Here is a 15,408-nt window from a genome sequence, read left to right on the forward strand (position 1 = left end):
GAATATAAGTAATTCAGTTGTGGTATCCTATAAGTAACTCAAATGAGGATTTAAATAAGATAACGGTCAAAACTCCTTAACACTGTGCCAACATGCAAAAAAATAGGTAGATAAAATGCCCGATTCAGAAGGGGAAAGAAATTTTTTCAAATCTGTCTTTTCAAGTCCTCTTATTTCATTGACATTCTCTAACTGAATTCAAAATAGCATTTAGCAGGATTTTTTTTTCCCCTCTTGCCAACTACAAAAATATATAGTTACAGATTTGATCTATAGTATAAGAGGACTCATTTTGCAGTGTAGTCTTTCACCATCATTGTGTTCCTTTCTTTGAGGTATATGTACTAGGATCTAATGCCTCATGTTGGTACCTAAATATACTGTATCACTTTAGAGTAATGCCAAGTTGGCTGACATAGGATATTAAAATAGACTTCCCAGCTAAACTTCTGAAAAACATGACTGTAGATGTAGGTTCTGCCACTTCCCTCATTATGAACTCAAAAGTAGTCATCTCCCATTCTGCTGTCCTTGGGCTTCTTTGTTAAATACCATTCTTGCTTTGTATACTGTTTCTTTGAAATTTACTTACAGTGGATTTACACTGATTATCCTGGAATATAATTGAGAACTTAAGAATTATCATCAGAGGAAACATTCCTTGTGAACTTTCAGATAAGTGTCTTCAGACAATTCTAAAATGCAGATATAAATTTTTTTTAAACCACACTTGATAGTGTTATTTTTTGCTTTGGACGAATGAATATATGCTAACCACTCTTCTAACTATTCAGAAATAACGTTGCGACTAAGACTAAGACATATGTATAGATGGTTGTGTAAAATTGTGTTTACTTACAAGGAATCTCTAGTAGTCAGTTAAATCTCTGATCTCATTAGGTATTGAAATTTCTGTACTGTTTTTCAACTAGTGCTACGTTCCTAGCCTTCTATTAAGGTTACTGGTATTAAAATATAGTTGTAAATCTCCCTAAAATCTGAAATGTTTTGAGGAGTCCATTAGTCACATGCCTGGGGGATGTAGCCCCTTTGTCTACTGAACAATGCTTAACTTTGTTATAGGGTATATACTTAAGCTAATAATCTGAAGTTTGCAATGTAGAACTTACTGCGAAGTTTTAATATTAAGGTTTGAATGTCTAGTTTTAGAAGTATAAATAGAATAGCATATTGTCTTTATCTCCAAAGGCATTATATTGTACTTCTAGCAAGCGCACCGACAGAAAAACAGCGACTAGAATGGTGAGTATATTGCTTACTATTTAAAAGAAAAACAGAAAACCACCAAACAACAAAACCAACTAAACAAAAACCTGTCAACCTTGGACACAAGTGAATATGTAGCATACTTTTTAATGAAACAAAGTGGAGCTTCAGTGTTTCAAAATTAAATGGATGAAGATGGTACACTTCTGAAAAAAAAAAGGTAAAAATGAAGAACCAGGGAGTGAAGGCTGTTGCTTGATTTTTTTGGTTCTTTACAGCACTGTGAGGTTCACTTTAAATATTTTTTTCTGAATTCTTACGCAATTTTTAAAATAAGCGCTGTGAGGAGGTATGTTTTCAATCTCTAGAAATACTGTTTCCCAAAACAAAAATGCCTTTCCCTTGTTTCTGTTCTGTTCTATTAGAGAAGTTTTAAGATGGTCAGGTATTGGGAACTTCTAAAATTAATCATCTGAAGGCAAAAGAATATTGGAGAAATAGGAATTTCTTGTGGACTGCCTTTTACTGATCCATGATGCCTTACTATTTAATTGTTTGTAAAACCATGCCCTAATGAGAGCCTCAGAGCATTCTTAAACTTCGCTTGCATTAGTACGTGTAATGCATTCACTTGATTTGTTGATCTGTCATTTATAGTGCGCTAGTTCATTTGTGGTCTCAAATATTAAATGTTGAGGATTTTATCCTGATATATAAAGTTAGATCTTTTATTTCATATTAATGAGAACTTGCTAATAAATGACATTTATGCAGGGTGGGCTTGGTGGAATCAAAAATCCGTATTCTAGTTGGAAACCTGGAGAAGAATGAATTCATTACACTGGCTCACGTGAATCCACAGTCATTCCCAGCACCTAAGGAGAATCCTGACAAGTAAGGAAAACTGTTTTTTCATATAATGATGAGGAACTAACTTAGCTAAAATACAAATTCATTAATAAATAAAGTAGCATTTTTATAGAATCTTAAATGGATTAATTTTAAATGACAGAATCTAAAAGCAAACAGTTTTAAGCTCTTCTCAAGGACTATTTGTAAAATTAAATATTCTTTATTCTGTATAAGAGTGTTTCTACGCCAGAAAAAAAACTTTAAGAAAGAATATATTTTTGCTAATAACTATTAATTGCATAATTTCTTGCCTGTAATCGATGTTAGCTACTGCTACTTAGCTGTTATTTGAGCATCTAGCATCAGTTGGTAAGACAGTTTTAATTATGAGGCAGTACTGAGAACTGGGTAGAACATCAGGCTCAGTCAAACCAAAATCTTGAGTATTTAAGTGCATTTAATATTATTAAATTTAACAGTTGAGATGCATATCATTTAAACTTGGTAATGGCCAATGTTAGAATTCCTTGGGATGTAGAAATTGGAGAGAATACTAAGCACTTCAAGTTGTTTAGAGTTATATATGTTTTTCAACTCTTCCCCCTCTGCCACCTCCTCTTCCCCCACTCAAAACAATAATTGCAGGTGTGTGGGCTAAAAGCTCTTTTAAGATTTTATTTCTAGATAGTGTTGTAATTAACTTGTAAGGAATCATATTTTTGTGTGAAGTGAGAGAATGGGTAAGAAATTTTTGTCTTCCCTGGGAATATGTGAAAAGCCTTGTTCACCTTCCACACAACCTTTTCCAGATATCAACTGCTTCAAGTGACAGTATGGTGCTACTTATTTTTTTTTTTTTTAAAGTTGTATACATAAATTACATGCATGTTCCAAGTGAAATTGGACAAAAGCAGACAGTACCTCTTCACCATGTCAGTGGGTAAATACAGCTACAACTGCTTGCATAATCACAGTTTAGCTCTTATTTCAGAGGATTTGATGTGAGCTTTTAGGAAAGGTCATTTCCCAGTGTAAACAGTGTGTGTTTTTTCACCTGCCTGCCTAAATTTGTTCCTTGATTGATTGGAAAACAGTGTTCTTCTGAAATAGTCTTATGGCGAAAAGACATTTGAATTAGAACATTAAATGTTTTGAGTTGCTTATAGAAGTGTTGCACTGTGTTCTGTAATAGAATATAGTACTTCATCTAACACATATACTATGTGAGAGTGAGCTGCCAGAGGGAGGCTGTCCTTACCTGAAAACTGCACTTTGTGGTCAGTTACAGCTAAGACATTTGAGAGTTGAAGATGAGAGTTCAGTTGGCAAAATGGCAGTTGTTTAGTCAGGGAATAGGTTCTAGCTTCTGCCAGGGTCAGGTGCGGAAAATCTGTTATGTCATTCCAAACGTATTTCCTTTACAGCTGCAAAGGCTAGTTGTCACTCCAAAAATGAGAGAAATCTATACAGAAGGACAGTTGAATGAAGTAATCTGCTGATAATTTTAGTTCATTAAGTTCGCTGGAGATAGATGTGTCAGTATTTCATGACTCTTTTGTTGTATTGTGAATGAAAAGGGAATGTCATTAAGCCAGCTTTGTTTTTTGCCTTTCTGTGGCTAGCTCCCCATTGCTAATGGAGCTAAAATGCGCAACTGTTGTCTGTTGCAGCAGAGAACTTATTATTCAGTTCTTCTATCCGTATTATGTGACCATTTTATGTACAATTTTCCAGGGAGGAATACCGTACCATGTGGGTGATTGGGTTGGTGTTTAAGAAAACCGAAAATTCTGAAAATTTAAGTGTTGATCTTACCTACGATATTCAGTCTTTTACAGACACAGGTGAGTGTTGCTTTCTATATGTTCTGGTATTAATAAACTTGTTGCTGTCTGTTCATAAAGTAGTCTGTTTCAGTAGTAGAATGGCATCTAGACATAGAGTAGAGGGATTCAGCTAAGGAGTTAGGGTGTTATTTAATGAAATACAGTTTTAATGAGTTGTAATGCTTCTAGACACTTCAGATTAATCATTTTCAGTTTGTTTTCATTAAAACTGATTAAAATGATGCACACAGATCTCTAAGATCTCACTAAAAATGGTACATTGTATTGTGGTCTTTATTAAACAGATAAATTGGTTATCATATGCAAACTACGTAGCCTAACCTAATTTTGATAATTATAGTAAAATATGTATAGTTTAAATATTTTTATTACTTGGAAAAGCTGAATTTATAATTGGATTAAAGCTGAATATCTAATAGACTCTAGAACAAAATGCCTTTTATTCTATGGTGTTTCATACTAGCTATTTGGTTCAGTAACTCTCAAGTCCAAAACTACGTGCAAGAAATCTTTTTGACTTTTCCTGATGTTACTATTTGATTCATGAAAATAATTTGGGACACGCATAAGAAATTTGTAAGCAAGGAATTGGTAACAGCTGGAGAGGGTGACTCTCCAGAGTCTAAGGCAAAGGAAGGGAACAGTACCTTTGACAGGCTTATCTAATAAATTTGAAATATATTTTTTTTAAACAAATGACAATTAAGGCTCAAGTATTAGATGTTTACAGAGCTAAAGGAATTAGATTTAAGTACTACATTAACTCTGGTCTCTGGATTTCTAAGATTCAGTAAGGCTGGAAGTGTGGAAATGGTGCACTACCCCTCCTCCCCAGTGTGGGTGTATAATTTTTAAGTAAATCATGCTAAGGTTTCCAAGTTCTTTATTGTCATATATAGCTGCAGTGGAGGGTCTGTGTGTCTATGTGTATATAAATATATCTATCTATTTTTTTCAGTCAAAGGTATTTTTATTTTCTTGAGAGGTGGAATATTCCTTTTGATTGTAAGTTGTGAAGGTGAAACTGTAGATACATCATCTTAATTTTTGAGAATTTAGAAAGGGCACAATAGCTTGGCTGCTACTTTGAAGGAGTGAAGGAATCTATGAATTACAGTTCCTTGGGTCTTTTATTGTTTAAACATATTTCAATAGTGTACTTGTCAGATTTTTGGTATGAAAATACTAAAACTTGCAGTTATGATTTTGAATATGATTTACTTGCACTACATTCAAATTGGAATTTTGTCTAAACATATACAATTTTAAATGCAGTAACATTTCATCAAAAGAATTGTAGACTGATGCATAGTTTTCTGTTCAGTTTGTAAATATGCTTACAAAGGTAACAAACTGGCTGCCAAACAACTTCTGTGTTGTGCGTTTCTTTGTCATCTCAAATTAATGTGGATCTGTCTTCATTGTATTTAATCAACCCCAAAAACTTCTGTTTGTTTGCTCTGTCTTATGGGATAGGTTCTAAGATTTTATCAAAACTACCAAAGTATTTCCAAGAATTAAATTAGGGAATAGCTTGCTTCTTAGTGGGAGCAGGGGGTGGAAGAAGGCCATGAAGAATGAGCTAGGTTTTCCTTGCATTTGTCAGGAATATGGAATGCTTTAACCATGTCTGGCTTTCTTGAGCATGCCCCTAACTTAATGGTAACTTGTATCATCTTTACACAGAGGCTTTATGAGCTTCTTCAATATGAAGAATTAGTGTAGTAGCTCTTCGATACATGGTATTCATTGAACTCTTTATGTGTCTGTCTCTTAACAGCTTTTTAATTACATGTTCACAGCCTATTCAAAGGAATTCCTTAATGTTTGTAGAATAGACAGTGAATAAGGGAGATAACCTCTTAAGTTTTTGTATTTAAGATCTATAGAACAGTTTTTATTCATACATCTGCCATGGCTTTGTTCAACATTGTATAGAGAGTTGGTGTAAAAGAACAACAAGTTTTTCATTTTTGCCCAACTTTTTACTTGAACCCAAGATGCTGGGTTACTAGCACTAACCATCTTGACTCAACAGAAGTAAAATCTTCTGAGGTGAAGAGAAATAGCTCATTATAGTAGATGTAATAGTAATAATAATAATAAAATCCCCACCACCCAAAAAAAACCCCAAACCAACAAAACAAAGAAGAAAAAAAAAAAACACCAAAAACCCCAACAAACCCAAACATTAATCACTTTTGTATAAAAACATAGTGGTATCTGAGTTACCAGAATCATTTGTAATGTATTAGCTGGCACATAAGCATTCATCTCCTGAATTAGAACCCATTTGTTGTGGGAGCTGCATAAATAAGAACTGAATCAGCTGTGAATAGAATAGTTTTATATAAATACTACAATTCTTATGAGGAAGTCTTATTTCTATCTTTAGTTGTTTTGAGATGAAATGAAGTATTCACTTCAGAGCTGTTATGGTAGTTTAGAGAACAGTGTGCTTGCAAGATATTTTTCTTGGAAAACAGGTCACCTGTTTCAAAATAACATTTTATTGTTTATACTGTCAGGGCTGGCATAGTAGGCAGTTTACTTTCTTCCTCCAAAACAAGGAAACACTATGTTTGTTCTTGAGGGTAATAAATGTTTGAAATGCAAATTGTTTCTGCCTGGGCAAGTAAGTGGACTTTGCAAAATGCTTCAATATGTCTTAATGTTATTCTAATTGTGTAGTTTATAGGCAAGCAATAAACAGCAAGATGTTTGAGGTGGATATGAAGATTGCTGCAAGGCATGTGAAACGTAAGCAGCTTCACCAACTGCTACCTAATCATGTGCTTCAGAAAAAGAAAAAGGTAAAACTTGACTAATATCTGAGAGCAATAAAAATGCCATTGAGAAATTATTTCTCTGCTTTTTAGATTTACTAATCAAAGAACTAAAATCACGTTTTGAAAGCTTAGTTTTACATGTGTAAATCCACTGGCATAGTTTTGGGTTCTTTGAGCACAGGCGGGTTACAAGACATGGGGCCTGCTGGGGCTCGGTGGAGGCCACCTGTCTAAGGTGGGAAAAGGACCCTGGCTCAGGAGATAGCAAGACTCATTGATAGGGCTTTAAACTAGTTTTGAAGGGGGAAGGGGATAAAGCCAGGCACAATGGAGCAGAGCCTGGGGGTAATAGACCCAGGTTTGATGGTTGCTGCGTTAGCAAGGTTCCTCAGTCTGTCCTGGAAGAAGTAAGAGACATGAATCCAGGCAGCAGCAGATTTGCATAGTGTTTTGGTGAGATAGGAGCCACAGAAGCTTCCAGGAATCATCATGAGGGAATTGAGACTTCTCCCTCTAATAAGGTGATGGGACCAGCAGCCCAGCTGAAGTGCATCTACACAAATGCACACAGCATGGGCAACAAACAGGATGAGTTGGTAGCCATCATCCAGCAGGAAAACTATGATATAGTAGCCATCACAGAAATGTGGTGGGATTCTTCGTGTGCCTGGAGTGCTGTAGTGGATGGCTACAAACTCTTCAGGAGGGACAGGCAAGGAAGAAGAGGAGGAGGGGTAGCCCTTTATGTTAAAGATGGTTTTGATTGCCTGGAGGTTAATAATGGTGATGACAGGGTTGAGTGTTTGTGGGTAAAGATCAGGGGGAAGGCCAGTAGGACAGGTACCATGGTGGGTGTCTGCTATAGACCACCCAACCAAGATGAGGAGGTGAATGAAATATTCTGCAAGCAGCTAGTGGATGTTTTGCAATCACAGGCCCTCGTTCTTGTGGGGGCCTTCAATTTGCCAGATCTCTGCTGGAAATACAACACAGCAGAGAGGAGGCCATCTGTGATGTTCCTGGAGTGTGTGGAAGAAAGCCTCCTGATGCAGCTGGTGAGGGAACTGACCAGGGAAGGTGCCCCAGTGCACCTGTTATTCACTAACAGAGAAGGACTGGTGGGTAAAGTGGTAGTTGGAGGCCGCCTTGGGTGCAGTGATCATTAAATGATAGTTTTATGTTCTTGGAGAAGGCAGGAGAAGGGTCAGCAGGACTGCCACCTTGGACTTCAGGAGGGCTAACTTTGGCCTCTTCAAAGACCTTCGTGGAGGAATCCCATGGGCTAAGGCTGTGGAGGATAGGGGGGCCCAAGAGAGCAGTTAATTTTCAAGCAACACTTCCTCCAAGCTCAAGATCACTGCTTCCCTCAGAGTAAGAAATCTGGCAAAGGAGGCAGGAGGCCTGCATGGATGAGCAAGGAACTTCTGGAAAAGCTCAGTCAGAAGAAGGAAGTCTACAAAATGTGGAAAAAGAGACTGGCCACTTGGGAGGAATGTAGGGACTTTGTCACAGTATGCAGGGAGGCAACGAGGAAGGTCAAGGCCTGCTTGGAATTAAATCTAGCTAGGAATGCCAAGGACGGCAAGAAGGGCTTTCTCAAGTACCCCAGCAACAAAAAGAAGACCAGGGAAAATGTGGGGCTGCTGCTGAATGAGGTGGGTGCCCTGGTGATGGAGTATGCAGAGAAGGCAGAGTTGCCGAATGCCGCCTTTGCTTCAGTCTTTACTGCTGGCCCTCAGGAGTCCCAAGCCTTGGAACTAAGAGAGGAAGTCTGGAGAGAGGAAGACTTTCCCTTGGTCGAGGAGGATTGGGTTAGGGACCGTTTAGCCAAACTTGACACCTACAAATCTATGGGCCCTGATAGGATGCACCCTCGAGTGCTGCGGGAGCAAGCGGATGTTATTGCAGAGCCCCTCTGTCATTTTTGAAAGGTCGTGGAGGATGGGAGAAGTGCCCGAGGACTGGAGGAAAGCCAGCATCACTCCAGTTGTCAAAAGGCAAGAAGGAGGACCTGGGAAACTACAGGCCAGTCAGCCTACCTCTATCCCTGGGAAGGTGATGGAACAATTGATTCTGGAGGCTATCTCTAAACGTGTAGAAGAAAAGAGGGTTAATGGGAATAGTCATCATGGATTCACTAAGGGGAAATCATGTCTGGCCAACCTGATGGCCTTCTATGATGGCATGACTGGCTGGGTGGATGAGGGTAGAGCAGTGGATGGTGTCTACCTTGACTTCAGCAAGGCTTTTGATGCTGTCTCCCATAGCATCCTCATAGGTAAGTATAGGAAGTGTGGGGTAGATGAGGGCATAGTGAGGTGGGTGAAGAACTGGCTTGATTGCAGAGCTCAGAGGGTTTTAATCAGTGGTGCAGAGTCTAGTTGGGGCCTGTGGTTAGTGGTGTTCCTCAAGGGTCAGTACTTGGTCCAGTTCTATTCAATATATTCATCAATGACTTGGATGAAGGGACTGAGTGTACCCTCAGCAAGTTTGCTGATGACACTAAACTGGGAGGAATGGCTGACACACCAGAAGGTTGTGCTGCCATTCAGCAAGATCTTGATAGGCTGGAGAGTTGGGTGGAGAAGCACCTGTTGAAGTTCAGTGAGGGCAAGTGTAGGGTCCTGCACCTGGGGAAGAATAACCTCAGGCACCAGTAAAGGTTGGGATTTGACCTACTGGAAAGCAGCCCTGCAGAGAAGAACCTGGGAGTACTGGTGGATGACCACTTGACCATGAGCTAACACAGTGTACCCTTGTGGCCAAGGAGGCCAGTGGTATCCTGGGGTGCATTAAGAAGAGTGTGACCAGCAGGTTGAGGGAGGTTCTCCTCCCCCTCTTCTCTGCCCTCATGAGGCTGCATCTGGAATGTTTTGTCCAGTTCTGGGCTCCCCGGTTAAAGAGAGATAGGGAACTTCTGGAGAGTCCAGTGAAGGGCTGTGAAGATGATTAAAGGGCTGGAGCATCTTTCTTAATAGGAAAGACTGAGAGGGCTGGGTCTGTTTAGCCTAGAGTAGAGAAGACTGAGAGGGGACCTTATTAATGTCTATAAATATTTAAAGGGTGGATGTCAAGAGGATGGGGCCAGACTCTTTTCAGTGGTGGCCAGCAGTAGGACAAGGGGCAACAGGCACAAACTGGAACACAGGAGGCTCTGCTTAAACATGAGGGAAAACCTTACTGCGAGGGTGACGGAGCACTGGAACAGGCTGCCCGGAGGGGTTGTGGAGTCTCCTTCTCTGGAGATACTCAAAACCCACCTGGACGCTTTCCTGTGCAACCTGCTCTAGGTGAACCTGCTTTGGCACAGGGTTTGGACTAGATGATCTCCAGAGGTCCCTTCCAACCCCTACCATTCTGTGTTTCTGTAATTCTGGGTGTAAGCAATGTGATCTCATTTGGCTGCAGCAATATTACTAGATGCACTAAATATAATACTAGATTTCCCAGAACATCAACAACATGGACAGTATCTTCAAGTCTGGCTTAAATATTGTATTTTGTTGGCCTTCCTAAACTAAGCGGATTTAAAACAGTGTAACAATAAGGTTTTTTAAGCTGTCTTGCTATTTTAACATGCAAGTCACCTAAAGGAAGCATCTGTAACAATACAAATGGAACAATCAGTCAAGCAGTTTTTGTTCTCTCCACCTTTTTCCTCCCAAGTTGTTATTATTTAGATTTTCCTATAAGTCTCCTAAATGTAAAATTGCAAGTCATCAAGTAGAAGCAGAGTAGAATGTTGAACTTCTTGATGCCTTTTTGTATCTAACACAATAGTCGATTGCTGTAACTAAGGTTGAATACTTTGAGGATAATTTAAAGGAAAGTATTCTTTGACCTGGAGCTTTGCAGCTTTTGGTATTGTATGCTCTTTTAATTAAGAGTAAAAGATTTAAATGACAGTTTTGATATCAGAAAGTTGCCCATTGTCTAGCCAGGGTTATTTTCTCCCTCAATATTTAGTATACCTTTGTGGCCATACATGAGAATGGTAGCAAAATTTTTATTTAAGCTGTTGTGTTGAATGTGATTTACTTTCAGTGGAGGAGAGGGTGGAATATTGAATCTAACAATTTAGTCTGTATTTCAAAATCCCTGCTTCTTTGTGTTAGCTTAATCTGAGAGCAATACAGGTTTGCTTGTTTTTGTGAATAGCTAAACCACTGTTATGTACTATGTGTTAGGTATATCTGAATAACATGCTTTATTACTGTAGTTATTTCATATTAACTGCTTTTTCAAAGAATAGGATATCTTGTATTAAAACCAAATATAAATCTATTTGTAATATGTTTCAGAGGACAATGTAAGTATTAAGTAATATATCTCTTTAAGTAGTAGTATGTCAGAGGAGGGTTCTTCTCCACTGACTGTCTAAATTCAATCAGTCTTTAAATTCTCTGTATTAATTGTGGTTTTGGTGTACATAAGTATTACTTTGAAGTTAATGAAAGCAGTATCTATAAGCCTTCAAAAACAAAGAACCTTAAAATAAAGCTGAAAGTACAGTCACTAAGTATAATAATAGTTTATCTTGTGTTTTTGAATGTCATGGGTTCAGACAAATCTGTACCTGAATTGTGAACATGAAAATGTAAATGCTTGTAATGATAAGATAGTGGATTATTTATATGTAAAAGGATTTGAAAATTGTCCATTTATGTTTTGCATTTTTTAAATGCTCCTACTTTTAGGTTTTTGGTTTTTTTTTTTTACTAAAAATATACTTAAATTTAACTACACTTAAGGTACACATACATGCTTAGTTGACAGTGGAAGCTCATCACTGTTAAATCAGCTCTTGTTTCTTTTTTCTTCACAAATGTAACAGCTAACATTTTCATAACTGAAATATTATATCATGTTGAATCTTCATTGATTTTTAAGCCCTTAGTAAGACTTTGTCTTTTGTCTTGTGGATTGCAGCATTCAACAGAAGGGATCAGGTTGACAACTCTGAATGACAGCAGCCTAGACTTGTCTATGGACAGTGATAACAGCACGTCTGTGCCTTCGCCTACTAGTGCTATGAAGACGAGTCCATTGAACAGTTCTGGAAGTTCTCAGGGGTAATGAAGACTTTCAGTCTTGTTGCTGCTCTCTGCCACTGAATTACTTGTGTTAAAAGCATAGCAAATACTGCATGCATGAGATACTGCAGTTACCAAGGTGTGAATGTTCCAAACTGGAGCTTGAAGGCTTTCTTATTTCCGGTTTGAGCACTAGTACAGGGCTAGATCTGGGGGATAAGGAGCATAGCACTGGACTTCAGATGAGGAATTATAAAGTTGGATAAAGGTGTGTATAAGAACAAGGTGATATAAAAACTTGGAGACGCTGCAGTAGTAGGCAGTGAGAAATCACGAGCAGGAAATTGAGGTGTGAGAGTGAGGAAGAGTTATGTGAGTTTTGGATCAACATGTGAGTCAGTAGAGGAGTTTAGGCTTTCTTTCTGTGAAATTAATAGTGCTACTGCTATTACTGATGATACCTATGCAAATTAAGCTTAGGAACATAATTTTCCATTGTATTTTCAAAGTGTACATATTAATGTTTATCTTAATCCTAACTTCCTGTGTTAAATCTTTTCCTATCTAAACTTCAGTTTGCCCAGGTAAATGGGATTTTACTCTCTTCAATAGTCTCAAGTTTGTCTATTTGATGCACAGAGAAGTTAACGTCAATCTCCTACAATTGTGTGCTATTAGATGTATATTATAGGATATTGTTTAGGATAAAATACTTAAGTTCACCAAACTTACTCCTTTTGACAGGTGCTCATTTAGTTAATCTTGGTAATCTATTTCCGATAGTTGATGCCACTGACCATGCTATTAAAACAAGTCTGTGATACCTAGAATGTCATACTTGAAGTGGAAATTACCCTGTGTTCATTTTAAACACATACTGCTTCCTTATTTCTTGAAAATGAAAAAACAATTCTTTTGTCATGTGGAATCCCAAGCCTTTGCTTGGGAAGTCCAGACTGAAATTATAGTTGTAATGGTGTGTGTAGATTGAAAACAAACTTTCTATTCTAGTCCTTCTACACTGGTTTTGTTCCATCCTCCCCTGCACCTTATTTGGGCAGACATGGCCTTAATTTTTGCCTTCTTAAATGCAGCTTCTTGCTGGTCTAAAAAACTGTGTCTCAAGTGATTCAGATTAAATATTTGAAATAGCTTCCATTACTCAGGTTTGGTAGATTGCCAATGCTCATTTCTGTCTTCCTACTGTAACATAGTATTATAAGCTCTGCTCTGTTATACAGGTGAAATCCTATCAGCTATGGTCACTGGTCATGCATCCGATGTGATGAGAGGCAAATCATATACCACCATAGCTTTACTAATGTTCACCTTTTTGTTATTTTTCTCTTTAGCAGAAGCAGTCCTGCGCCAGCTGTAACAGCAGCATCTGTGACCAACATACAGGCTTCTGAAGTCACTGTGCCACAAATAAATTCCAGTGAAAGCTCAGGGGGTAAGGAGAATGGCATAGTGTATTGTTTCTATTGGGCTTTTTTTGTAACACTTATAAAGCAGTTTGAGCTCTTTACTTAACACATGGTGTAACATGTTCTCCTTGATACACAGATGTAACTAATTTCTTTAGGACTCAATAAATCATATTTTGTGCAGCAGTGTTTATTTATTCTTTTATTCTTAGGGATTTATATTTACCATTCACAATAGCAGTAGTTTTCTGATGCAGGTCTGTAGTTCAGTTGGTCAAAGCTATCTAAAGCTGGAAGAGAAATCTTTGTATTTACTTTTAAGCCATTTTGTAGTTAAACCCAAGAGGTGTACTGTCTCTAATCTGTATTCCCATGTTCCTGCTCCTTGTGCTCTATGAAATTGATTCTAAGAATGAAAAAGACTTTCATAGAAGTAGGACACATGCTCCTTACTGACATCTTTTCAGATATGTCCCACTGTGTGTGCTGACTTTAACCTCCGTATTTTCTACAAGAAAAAATACACTTAACTTAAAAAAAAAATAAAAAAAATTACTCTTTAGTGAAAGAACAAAGACATCTGTTGAAAATATTTACTTGGCAGTCAGCTATTCCGCTTTTTTGATGGAACTTTAGCTGTATACAAGGAGCAAGTGAGAAATAGATGGAAAGGAGACCACCTGGTTAGTCTTTCAGGATGAGATCTCTCTTATTTTGCTCTGACATGTGGGATGGTGGAGCCTTCCTGTTTCGGATTTTTATTGTAAGTTGGAGGTACATCAGTGTGAGTAAGTTTGCCCATGAGCACTAAATGGAACTTAAATTACATCACTGGTTTTTGCATTTGTAAGAATAGCAGAAGTTGTGCGTTCTTGTATTTTGGCTAATAAAAAGCAGTCACTTGATACTTCTTAATGAAAAATTTCTTCAGTGTAATTTTTCTCATCCTGGAGCATCTGCCTATGCGTGCTTATTGGTTTGAGGCAGGCAACTGATGAGGTAGAGCTTTGTTGTATGGAGCGTTGTTCAAAAGGATGTATGGAATGTCAGATCTTTATCTGATGCTCTGTGATTACTTCAATATCTGTCATTGCATACTTGGAGCCTGAGAACCTATAAACTTCATGTTTGGGTGACAAAGGGAGTATAAGATTGTTCTTGGATTTGATTTAAGGCAGACTTTGGCAATGCATATATAGATATATCTATCTATATATATCTGGCTGAGTACAGAAACAGTAAAGCTTCTTTGAGTAGCAAGGATAATATAGCTATATTAGCACAGAGCTCTGTCTGGACTAGTATATCCTGCTGTTAAGCAGAGTTAATTAGACCCAGCAGAGTGTCAGTGATGTGGCTACCCTGTATCTGGTACAGGAATTCTCTCTCAGAATGAGCTTGAAAATAAACTCTGCACACCTGCTGTTCCAAACATCATACTTATATCACTAACTGTACCACTTCCTTGATATCTACTTGATACCAGTGGTTTTGAATAGGGACTAAAAATACCAGTGATTAAACTGAAATGATTGTGTCAACTCATTTTGTTGAACCTTTTAAAATTATTTGTCCATAGGTACTTCAAATGAAAGCATTCCTCAAACTGCCACACAACCAGCCATTTCTCCACCACCAAAGCCTACCATCTCTAGAATTGTTTCCTCAGCATATCTATTAAATCCATCACCAAGAACTTCAGGAAATGTTGCAACAAAAATGCCTATCCATGTCACAGCAGTGAAAAGGACATCTTCTCCCCATAAAGAAGAGTCTCCCAAGAAAATGAAAATTGAAGAGGTATTTGAGATTTTGAGATCATACCATAGCAATGTCCAAAACTTTGAATATTAATTTCAGCTGCAGAGTGCTGATTCTCATATTCCTGATTTCATATAATTTGTTAAATGGAGTGTATATTTCCTACTGTGTTTGCATTGCTGCTTTATGTATTCAGCTTGCTTAGATGTTAGTGGTTTTTTGTTTGGGTTTTTTTAAATATTTTTTATTATACTGATAGGCATTGTGTGACACTTGTACTGCATTAGCACAAATGCTTAGATTCTAAATCCTTGTCTTAAAAGCAGTTTTTTTGGTAGAGTATAACGTGCTGAGTATTAGAACAAATTCTATCTTCAAAAACACTTTACGACTTTATTTTTGTGTTGGATTTTTTAAAAATATGTTTTTATGATCTTTAATGGTTTCTGGGTGTACTTTTGTATTTCAGCAG

At 37.7% G+C, this 15,408-nt stretch overlaps 1 protein-coding gene across 1 annotated transcript in view; it reads left to right on the forward strand.

Moving 5' to 3' along the window:
- Positions 1 to 15,408, forward strand: part of LOC104521789 (poly(A) polymerase alpha) — a gene marked incomplete at its 5' end in the record, with an annotated part of 37,524 nt that overhangs the window by 17,220 nt on the left and 4,896 nt on the right. The window contains 7 exons of the mRNA XM_029083985.1: positions 1,210 to 1,263; positions 2,002 to 2,121; positions 3,814 to 3,923; positions 6,618 to 6,739; positions 11,645 to 11,787; positions 13,101 to 13,201; positions 14,755 to 14,975. Of these exons, the coding sequence (XP_028939818.1) occupies positions 1,210 to 1,263; positions 2,002 to 2,121; positions 3,814 to 3,923; positions 6,618 to 6,739; positions 11,645 to 11,787; positions 13,101 to 13,201; positions 14,755 to 14,975 (871 nt within the window). The remainder of the gene's footprint in view (positions 1 to 1,209; positions 1,264 to 2,001; positions 2,122 to 3,813; positions 3,924 to 6,617; positions 6,740 to 11,644; positions 11,788 to 13,100; positions 13,202 to 14,754; positions 14,976 to 15,408) is intronic.

Source organism: Antrostomus carolinensis, unplaced genomic scaffold, assembly GCF_000700745.2.
Source record: "Antrostomus carolinensis isolate BGI_N321 unplaced genomic scaffold, ASM70074v2 scaffold2263, whole genome shotgun sequence".
Taxonomy (NCBI): Eukaryota; Metazoa; Chordata; class Aves; order Caprimulgiformes; family Caprimulgidae; genus Antrostomus; species Antrostomus carolinensis.